At 36.0% G+C, this 11149-nt stretch overlaps 1 protein-coding gene across 1 annotated transcript in view; it reads right to left on the bottom strand.

Moving 5' to 3' along the window:
- Nucleotides 1-561: 561 nt before the first annotated feature.
- Nucleotides 562-11149, bottom strand: part of GUCY2C (guanylate cyclase 2C) — a 92931-nt gene continuing 82343 nt past the window's right edge. Inside the window, exons 24-27 of the mRNA XM_044678080.1 lie at nucleotides 9963-10061; nucleotides 6378-6472; nucleotides 4015-4091; nucleotides 562-736 (exon numbers count right to left, since the gene is read on the bottom strand). Of these exons, the coding sequence (XP_044534015.1) occupies nucleotides 562-736; nucleotides 4015-4091; nucleotides 6378-6472; nucleotides 9963-10061 (446 nt within the window). The remainder of the gene's footprint in view (nucleotides 737-4014; nucleotides 4092-6377; nucleotides 6473-9962; nucleotides 10062-11149) is intronic.

The raw sequence follows: 11149 nt of genomic DNA, 5'->3' as shown, positions 1-11149 counted from the left end.
CAAAACATCAGTTTTGACCACCTAGGAGAATTGGATTAGTTTGTTCGGCAAAATGAATCAAATATATGGGAGTCCATACACAGAACCAAACAAACTCTTTATTTCATTCTTATTAAATAGAACAAAACATTTCCTCCAAAAATTACAAGTTAAAGATAATTTTACAGAGAGAACATTTAAAATAAAATTGTGGTAATTAAAAATACCAACATGGAAACAGCAAGAAAAAGAGCAATGATACAAACAAAAAATAAAAACTCCACAAGAGTGGAATTTCCTTGAGTTCTAGAAAAGTTATCTTTCCTTTTTACCTCAGTAGAAACTTCATCGAGAAACTGTTAAGATAAGGCCACATAGCAACATGTAGTTGCATCAACTAAGGAAATGAATATCACTCATAGAAAAAATCATATTCCAAGAAGATGACCAAAAAGATGGAGAAAGCTTCTAGATCTTTTCTATTTCTTTGATGTCTTACTAACAAGGCAAACTTCTGAGATTAACAAGATCTCTTGCTTATGTGGATTCTGATTTAACTAAGATCTTAGCACCTGCTTAGATTTAAAAATAGGTATTATTATCATCTGTAGTGTTCAGGTGTAAGTACTCCAGGGAGCCTTTTTTATAGCTGGCCACACGCCTTGGTTTCCTGTTTGCTAAACCTTGGGCCTGCCTCTTCTGCAAAGATTCAACGATCATGTTGGAAAATTCTGCCTGTAGATGTTGCTGATTCTCACTGAAAAGAAGGAAAAGATTGTAACATTAATTCATATATAGGATTCCTCTGCTCCAAGGCTGTCTTGGGTCTCTATAAATTATAAATTCATAAAGATTTATATAAAATTATATCTTATAAATTAAGTTTTATAGCCAATGATCATGACCACTCTTGAGTGTAAAATATGGATTACTTTATGTTTGTATAATGCTTTACTGTTCATAAGGGGCTTCCACACACATTGGTTTCTTTGAATAGAAACAACTCTGGGTAGAAATAGATTTGATTTCATCTTGATAGGGATAAAAATTAAGTTAAAGGGGCAGCTAAGTAGTCCGGTGAATGGAAAGCCAGGCCTGGAGAGGGGAGGTCCTGGGTTCAAATTAGGTCTCAGATACTTCCTAGCTGTGTGAGCTTAGACAAGTCACTTAATCTCAGCTGCCTAGCCCTTACCACCTTTACTTTGGATTCTAAAACAGAAGGAAAAGGCTTAAAACAACAACCATCACAAGTTGAAATGTTTTTATATATGCTGATCCTGGAAGGGCTAAAACCATGTCCTTTCCTGGCTCTGCTCCTTTCTCTGTGGAGTTCTCCATCACTCCCCAGCAACTTTTTCACCCTGACAACTTCCTCTGGTGTGAGAGCCCCTCTTCCAATTGGAGAGCTCTTCCAGGAAGCTCCATTTTGAGGAAGTGCCTAGGCCAGCCATACTCATCCCTCACTTCCCTCTCAACTCTACTCCTGCATATCTTGACTTCTCCACCATACCCCTCCATTGGTACCTTGTCATCCTTCCCCTGCCATTTGTCTCCATCAGGATAGGAATGATCTTTCTTTTTTGTATTCCAAATGCCTAGCACTCAAAAAATACTTATTGATTTTGAAGTAGTACAATGAATCTCAAGAGCCCTGGAAATCATCCCTAAAGAGCATATATTTCTAAATAGTACAAGTTATTCTTGGAGAAGAATCAGAGTAAAAAAGGTTTGATGTGGTTCTGGTCATTCCAGATGAAGGGAAGTCTTCTTGGTACCCCCATCAAAGAAGATGGTCGGCTCTCAGTAGAGGGCTCTAAAGGGGTCAGAATTTTGGTATTATTCCCTTGATAACCTTCCATAGTAGGAGGAAGAGGTTTTGGCTGGTACTCCTGAGAACTCTAAATGGGTAACAGTATGAAGGATGTCCGACCTAAACCTTGGGATGTGTTGTGTGAAAGAGGACTGTGCCTTCTTAGTTGTTTTAATTCTGTTGGTTCAGACCTGTGATAGGGACCAGTGACAGTGTCTGACCTGATATTTCTGGTGTTTGTTGCTCCTATCATCGTAGATATTTTATCCCAGATTTTTATGAAATATCCTGACATTTCCCCAAAGCTTTAAACTGATTGTTTTTATTGTTTTATATTTTAAGTTGTTCATCCCCCCTCCCCCTTGATAACTGGCATCTCATATCTCTCCTGTCATCTTTTGTGACTTGAGAAGGTCATACATAATTGGTGCTTCCACTTTCTCACTTCTCATTCTCTTCTTAAATCTCTACAGTTTGATGTCTGATTTCATCATTCAACTGGTTCTAGATACGTATTAGATGTGTGACTCTGGGCAAGCCACTTAACTCTATTTCTTTTAGTTTCTTCATCTGTAAAATGAGCTGGAGAAGGAAATGGTAAACATATCTCTGCTAATAAAACCCCAAATGGGGGTCACAAAGAGCCAGATATGACTGAAAATGACTGAACAACAATAAAATAGCTCAATAGTTATTTGTATATTGTGTCCCTCCATTAGACTGTGAGACCTTTGACAATAGGGAATGTTCTTTGTCTTTCTTTGTATTCTCATCACTTGGCACAGTTACTGGCATATTGTAGGTACTTTAAAAATGCTTGTTTATTAAGTGACTCACAAACCTGGAACTTGTTGGTCAAAGACAAATTTAGGCTTAGTCCACAATAATAGAACTCCAAGAGTTTGAGTTGATCTCATGGCTCTACTGGCTAGAGGTTATAGAGCTATTCTCAGTACAAGTACAAAAGGTTTAACTGGGGACCTTTGGTCCCTATCAGAGAGTTGACTATGTTTAGAAGCTTGTCTTTGTTGCAGGTCAAGGAAAAAGTTATCTGAATATTTGCTATAGTCTTGGTCATTTTCCAAACTACTGAGAAACCTAGATACCATGGGATGCTGAGTGTCTATGAACTATAGACATCATAGCTTCAATTCTAGACATACTCAAGGACTCTCAAAACATCAGAGACCTCAGTGTCTAGGCTTTGCTTATAATGACTAGGTGAATGGCTTTTCTAGATAACTTAGACAGTTTCCAACATATCAAGGCTGAAAACCTGCTTATGTCCTAGGTAATCTTGCCATTTGTATTGTAGTTATAAAAAATGTATTTCCACAAGTGACCCTAGCCTAGGGTAGGTGGGATCTGAAGACTTCAAGGATGGAAGAAGTAGAGCTCTTATTCCTTATCTAGCTGGATTTTTCTCCAGGAATAGAGGTAGAAACTAGCTTCACAACTCTGGTGGCAAGTCAAAAGTTGGCTTATCTCCATTTTTTTTGTCTCATTAGAACATAGAAAGGAATATTGTTTTATATAGTATGTGTATATATACATATGTGTATATATACACATACATTTGTATATATATATATATGTATACATATATACATATATATAGTCTATTTAGGTTTATATTATATATATACGTATATGTATATAATATAAACCTAAAAAGACTCCCAGAAAGGCTAGGAAGCAAAATTTGTGTAGTCTACTCATGTATAGCTTCTTAATTACTAGTTTATGATAATTACATATATCAGATATATTATTTTCATGCACACAGGATTTATCAAAGATTATATTTCATATGCACAATGAAGTCTAGAGGAACATTTCTCAAAGTATGGGCTAAAGACCCTTGAGGGCCTCCAAGAAACTTTTAGTTCTTACCTATGAGATCACAATTTTTAAAAATAATTTTTGGAAAATATAGCTTATGCAAAATAGAATTTATATGAACATATAATATGATTTATTATTATTTTTAATGATTTAAGAGATATTTTTCAAATTTATCAGTTTTAATTTCTAATATAGCAAATATTGCTAAATACAACATATGTAAAGAAAATCCCTTTGGGATTCTCAGTAATTTTAAAGATTATAAATGGTTTCTGAAACCAGAAAGTTTGAATGCTTGAAAACTGCCTGTCTAGATCAGACAACCAAGATGGCCAATTTTCCTTTCTTTCTGTACCCCCATTTCCCATTCTATAACTTACACAGAAGGGGGTGTTGGCAAAGTATACTCCTGATCTTTAACACCCGTAAGCCAGTAGGTGGTCTCAGTTCCTCTTCCCTAATGAGACAGAAAAAAACCCATGCATTATTAATAGTGGAATAAAGGAATTCATAGACATCTTCCCAGATTTCTCTGAACCTGTCCTTTTTGTCATTTCTGCTAACACAATAGCATTTGTCCAACAATTCATCAATTGGTAGGCACCTCCACTTCTTAGTTTCCATTTCTTTGTTCCCACAAAAAGAGCTGCTCTAATTTTTTGTTATTGCACAAAGGGGTTTTTTCCCCTCTTTATTTCCTCTCCTATTTCCTCCATTTCCTCTCCTTGGGTTTTAGGTGTAGTTGAAGTGTAGTTGGGTCAAGAAGTATGCACAGTTTAGAGATTTTAGGGTCAGAGTTCCAAATTATTTTCTAGAATGGCTATTTTAATTCATAGCTCCATCAATAGTATGTTAATGTGCCCAAGGGATTACTTTCAAAAAGCAGACAATAACAAAATTTATTTGCAAGAATAGGTTTAAGTAGAATCTCAAGGAAAATAATCAAAGGGGGAAAAAGAGAAAGGACAGGGCAGTGACAGTTCTAGATCTCCTACTATAACAAGAAGCAGTAGTTGTCTAAACTATTTGGCACTAATTAAAAAGTAGAAAAGAAGATTAGGGAAATAGACTAGATAAGCAAGAACTAAAAATAAGTGAATTTAGTAGCTGGGTTTTTGATAAACCCAAGAACACTAACTATTTGGAGAACTCCTTGTTTGACTGGAATTTCTGGGAAAACTGGAAGGCAGATTGGCAAACAATAGGCTAATACATTGATGGATTTAGAGTTAGACTAGACCTTAGTGGTTGTTGAATCTAACCCCCTCAACTGGGGATCAGAGAAGCAAAATAGCATTCATAAAATCATACAAGTAGGTGGCAGAGCTAGAATTTGAATTCACAATTCCTAAACTCCAAATTCAGTTCTTTTTCCACTTTACTGCCCAGGTGCTACTGATTTAGACTAAACTTTTATGCTATACAAGGTGTTCCAAAAGTCTTAGTACTATTTTAAGCTTTAATAGTTTAAAGGGATTAGAGTAAATACATAATACTACTGTTAGGCGTATACCTCAAGGAAATTAAAGACAGAAAGAAAGGGCATTTTTTCTCTGTCTCTGTCTATCTATCTGTCAGTCTCTCTTTCTCTGTGTGTGTCTCTTTCTCTCTCATCCATCTTCTTATGGGGAAAACCAGGGAAGCACTTTTTATGGATGTAAAGAAATAGAAAAAAGTATGTGTATATACATACACAGACACACACACACACACACACACACACATACATATAGGGCTATTTTAAGAGAGGTGTAGTTTCAGGAGTATTCTAAAACCAACTCATATTCCTGAATAAGCCAATCGTTAAATTTCTGTTGTGAGTTTGCACTTCAGAAATCTGCAAACGTTACAAAACAGAGCTTGATTTATTATTTTGTTGATTGTCTAGATATATGAAAATAATGGAGAAAATGTTAAAATACATATTAAACTAAAAAGTGTGTAATATATACATTTTGTGAGGGGACCTGATTGTAAAACATTTACCAGCACACTCCTGAATAGTTTTCAGGAACAAAGTGGGAGCTATTCAGTATTTTATTCTACCCTGATCAAATTATATCTAAAATATTATATTTTTAAAAGACAGTGATATGCTAGAGATTATCCAGAGAAAAAACAAACAAAAATGATTAGGATGATAAAGGATAGAAAAGTGCCTTAAGTCCATGACACAAGAAAACTAGTTGAAGGAGTTGGAGCTGTTTACCCTGCAGAAGAGAAAACATAGAAATGAGATAACAGGTATCATTGTTGAGAAAGTGATGGAGAAAATGTAAATAATGTAGATGAAATGATTTTTGAACGGCTGGTTGCTATACATTTATCAATATAGTCCAGTGCCTCTCTTGGGATATAGCTCCCCTAGCTGAAAAGGTAAAGAGAAGGTTATTGATACATATGTAAGGAAAACAATAGATCCATTTCTTCAGGCCCTGAATGTAGAAGGGGGAAAAAAGACTTTTTTTGTGTCAAATCTGAGACCATTTACTTGAAACAAAATTAATTAATTAACAAAATTAATATGTTGACATTTCTCACATGGATTATTAATCAATGAGGACTAGGCAGAAAGGATAATTAGAACAATGTTGTGAGATTCTGTCTCTACCTTTTTCAACTTTGTTGAACATTTCTAAGTATAATTACAATAAATAAAAGTAGTGGTTGGTGTTTCTATATCTGTTACCTTTAAGTACGTTTCTCCTCTCACTTCATATAAGAACTATCTTATATCTGTTACCTTTAAGTACGTTTCTCCTCTCACTTCATATAAGAACTGGCATTCGGTCCTCTTCAGAATGGCAATAGTAGATCCACTCACATGAATCCTCAAAGCTAGAAAGGAAAAGCAAAATAAAATTACTTCCATTCAGAATCCACTTTCATAGTCACAAGTGTTCTCACTTATTCTACCATTCTTTTTCAACTGCTCTTATTATTTTGGTATCCTCCTAAAAAGAGACTTTGTGACCTACTTAAAGCATTTCCTTTCACGTGGAAGTGCAGATGATTTTCAATATTCTGTAGACTGTTTCCTAATTAGCATCATAGATTTTTGCATGTTTGTCTACAGTAGCAGTAGATGTGTCCTAGCTTGGGGCAGGGAACTTGGGATTTTGACCTTGTTTGCATGATGATGTAATGTCAAGAAATACCACGTGGGTGGTGGCCATGTGAGTGAAGAAGACAAGTATGAAAGTTATGTTATAGATGTAGAATTAGTGAGATTTACAATATATTGGCCATGTGGTATGAGGAAATAAGAAGAGTCAAGGATGACTCCTATAGCTGCTGCTCCTGAGAAAATTCCCTGAAGGCACTATGCCTTCAAAGTCTTTACTTCTTTTGTTAAGGAGACTCTATTCCTCTTGAGGATGAGGTAGCTAGAAGATTCAGTGATGTGATTAACCCTGCTTAGGAGAATCAGTCTTTCAGTGTGAGCATATATACTTGAGAAAGACAAACATTATAAGTCAGGGCTTGACTTATTGTTTGGTTAATTCATTTTGTTGACTGAAATTCAAGAAAGTGATGGCTAAAGCTTTAATAACACAGATTAAGCTTAAAAGTATGCCATGTGCAATTTTTTTTTTTCTGGAGAGTTGATTGTTAAACAAGATAACACTGGGAGAATCCCACATTCCTCTCCTACCCTTACTTCCTCCTCATCAGACTCCATTGAAACAACTGCTACCAAAGTTTCAGTTCTTCCACTCCCTTTGCCAGTGGAGCACCAAACCCTTTCTCAAGAAACCACTGGATTTTTTATACAATTGATTTAGCTCCTTGTATATTTGAGAAATTAGACCTCTGTCAGAATTTTTTGTTATAAAGATTTTTTCCCAGTTTGTTGTTTCCCTTCTGATTTTGGTTGCATTGGTTTTCGTTTGTACAAAACCTTTTTAATTTAATATAATAAAAATTATTTATTTTACGTTTTGTAATTTTCTCTAACTCTTGCTTGGTTTTAAAATCTTTCCCAGAGATCTGACAGTACACTATTCTGTGTTCACCTAATTTTCTTACAGTTTCCTTCTTTATAGTCAAGTCTTTCACCCATTCTGAATTTATCTTGGTGTAGGGTGTGAGATGTTGATCTAAACCTAATCTCTCCCATATTGTTTTCCAATTTTCCCAGCAGTTTTTGTCAAATAGTGGATTTTTGTCCCAAAAGTTGGACTCTTTGGGTTTATCATACACTGTTTTCCTGACGTCACTTACCCCAAGTCTATTCCACTGATCCTCCCTTCTATCTCTTAGCCAGTACCATATTGTTTTGATGACTGCTGCTTTATAGTATAGTTTAATATCTGGTTCTGTTAAGCCACCTTCCTTCACATTTTTTTTCATTATTTCCCTTGATATTCTGGATCTTTTGTTATTCCAAATGAAATTTGTTATAGTTTTTCCTAATCCAGTAAAGAAGTTTTTTGGTAGTTTGATAGGTATGGCACTAAATAAGTAAAAAAGCAAAAAACTGGAAAGCAAGGGTATGTCCTTCAGTTGGGGAATGGCTGAACAAATCGTGGTATATGTTGGTGATGGAATACTATTGTGCTCAAAGGAATAATAAACTGGAAGAATTCCATGTGAACTGGAAAGACCTCCAGGAATTGATGCAGAGTGAAAGGAGCAGAGCTAGAAGAACATTGTACACAGAGACCAATACACTGTGGTAAAATAGAATGTAATGGACTTCTGTACTAGCAGCAATGCAATGACACAGGACAGTTCTGAGGAATTTATGGAAAAGAACGCTACCCACATTCAGAGGAAGAACTACAGGAGTGGAAACACAGAAGAAAAACAACTGCTTGAACACTTGGGTTGATGAGGACATGATTGGGGATGTTGACCCGAAAAGACCACACCAATGTAACTATCAATAATATGTAAATAAGCGTTGACTGACCAAACATGTTAAAACCAGTGGAAATGCAAGTTAGCTATGGCGGGGGTGGGGAGTGGGGTTGAGGGGGTGAAGGGTAAAGTAAAAACATGATTTATGTAACCATGGAACATTTTTCTAAAAATAAAAAATTATTTAAAAAAATAAAAATAAATAAATAAAAGAAACCACTGGAACTGTCTCTACTACCCACAACTTCCAGATCCCATTGTCTCCAATTTGACCAAACATCTCCATGACTCCAAGAGGCCATCTCTTCAACTTAAAATTTTCAAAAGAACCAGATCAGTGGAAGCAAGGGAAAAGAATAGGAATACTCAGTGTATATAGAGGTGAGAAGATGGGGAGAAGTTTGTGTCTTTGAGAGTGGGGAAATGGTAGATGTGTTCATTGTATTCCTAGTGGGAACCTGGAAAGTGTTTCTCCTTAACAATGATACTATAAATGTTAGAAGAATTCTGCAGAACCAATTATTCTATAGAATTCATATATTTCATCAATCTCAAAGATCTGTCATTTCATCCTGGGCTACTCCCTCCACTGATGTAACTTGGCATTGCCATGGTTGAAAAATTTATCATCCTACGGCCAACCCTGTAATGAGCCTTGCCCATAAGATAGATGTGCCATCAATCCTTCACCAGGCCTATCCCCAAAACTGTCTAGCTGGCTAGAGTCTGTGTTCTGATTTCATAGCCTTCAAGAACTCAGGGTACAGTACCACCTAGCTGGTAATGACTGGTCTAGAGCCAAGGAGAGCTAAGTTCAAATTCAGACTGAGATACTTAATAGCTGTATGACCTTGGGCGTCACTTTATAAAATAAAATGGTAAACCACTCCATTATCTTTGCCAATAGAACCCCAAATGGGATCATGAAGAGTCCAAAATGGACTGAGCAACAGCAGGCTGACTTAGGGACTCTTAATAATGTCATTTCTAGGGGTAAATATTTCCTCATTTCTAAGCAATCAAATTTTGGCATCATGGTGAATTTATGAATTGATGATTCCTATATAAGCATTTGCCAATAGTAAATACATATATATTTCCTTCACTGGTGTTACTCTTCACAATAACCAAATAAAATGGATATTGGAAGGCAAGATGAGACATATTCAGTTTCTCATTGGACCTATCCACCATTTTCATTAAGCTTTTCTCTGATCCTATGAACCAATGTTCAATTTCATGGTTATCTCATTACATATGATCCAGGATAAAAAACAAGGAATCCTGAATTTTGGCCACCATAAACATGACTGATGTCAGAGGGGAAAATTTCTACATATAAAAGAGTTTTCAGTCCAAGAAAAGGATATTCATCCTTTTATCTCTAATATTTTTCAGCTCTTCCTACAATGCTACTCTGTTGATATACGTTCAGGCCACAGTGAAGGCCAGTTTCTCTTCTTACGGAGGCCTGTGGATTCCATCCTTGAGGCTGTGTTCACAGTATCTCCAAATAGACAGTAACGAGGCATTTTGATTCCAACAACTCCAGCAGCACAAGGGCCTGAAAAAGAAAAGAAAGAAGAGAATTTAAAATTGTTAACATGGTACAGCTTAAGACTGGCAGAATACACTCCTTACAGGGCTGGATGTTTTGTATTGATGGAAGTGGCATGGAGAATGAAGAATATTAAATGAGGCTTCCATTAAATGGGTGTCTAAAAAGGGAAGAACCATTAGTAAATTCATGTGTTCCATGTCTGCTAAGATCTTGTCCCAAAAGTTAATTTCTAAGTGAGGGCAGCTATGTTGGCCTTGAAATTAGGAAAATGCAAGTTCAAATCTTGCCTCAGACTCTTTCTAGTTGTGTGACCTTGGGCAAGTCTCTTAACCTCTCTCAGACTCAGTCTCCTCATTTATAAAAGAGAAGTTGGACTTGGTAGCCTCTAAGGTCATTTATATACTATGATTTCAACCCTTGAATAGCCTAACATATAAAAAGCATATTTAAATTTCAGAAGTCTGTATCGGGGGTAAGGATTTCAAGCATGTTCTCATATATGCATGGTGCTAATTATAGGACAAAATCTTTTAACAATTAGTCTTGGGAATACAAGGTTAAATGGAAGTTTAAATACATGCCTGTCCTAATTGTTTTCTCTCTTTGGAGAGATGAACTAAAGTTTCCTTTTTGGGAAACATTTAGTACATTTACAGCCTTGAAAGTAAGAGTTCATGTTTAAGTTGGAATTCTCAACTTGAGGAACAAAAAAGAAGCATTAACAGTGAAGGATTCCCAATTTTTTTTTTCCTAACGCTTACATTTCATCTTAGAAACAATGCTGTAGGTAATAAGGTTAAGTGACTTGCCCAGGGTCACATAGCTAGGAAGTGTCTGAGGTCAAATTTGAACCTAGAACCTCTGGGCACAGCTCTCAATCTACTGAGCCACCTACCTGCCCCATATAATTCACAATTGTTATGATTTGATGGTATACCCAGGAGGCCAAATGAAGATTGATCCCAGGTCCTTTAACTCTAAATCCAGCACCCTTTTCATTGTACCTTACTGAAACCTACATCCCTCCTACCATTTTTCTTTTCTTTCAATGTGTCACCCTTCTAATTGACCATCGTGGGGATGATTTAAGG

The sequence above is a fragment of the Gracilinanus agilis genome, chromosome 5 (genome assembly GCF_016433145.1).
Source record: "Gracilinanus agilis isolate LMUSP501 chromosome 5, AgileGrace, whole genome shotgun sequence".
In the NCBI taxonomy this organism is placed as follows: Eukaryota; Metazoa; Chordata; class Mammalia; order Didelphimorphia; family Didelphidae; genus Gracilinanus; species Gracilinanus agilis.
The sequence above is the reverse complement of the archived record's forward strand: the minus strand, read 5'-3'. Positions and strand labels throughout refer to the sequence as shown.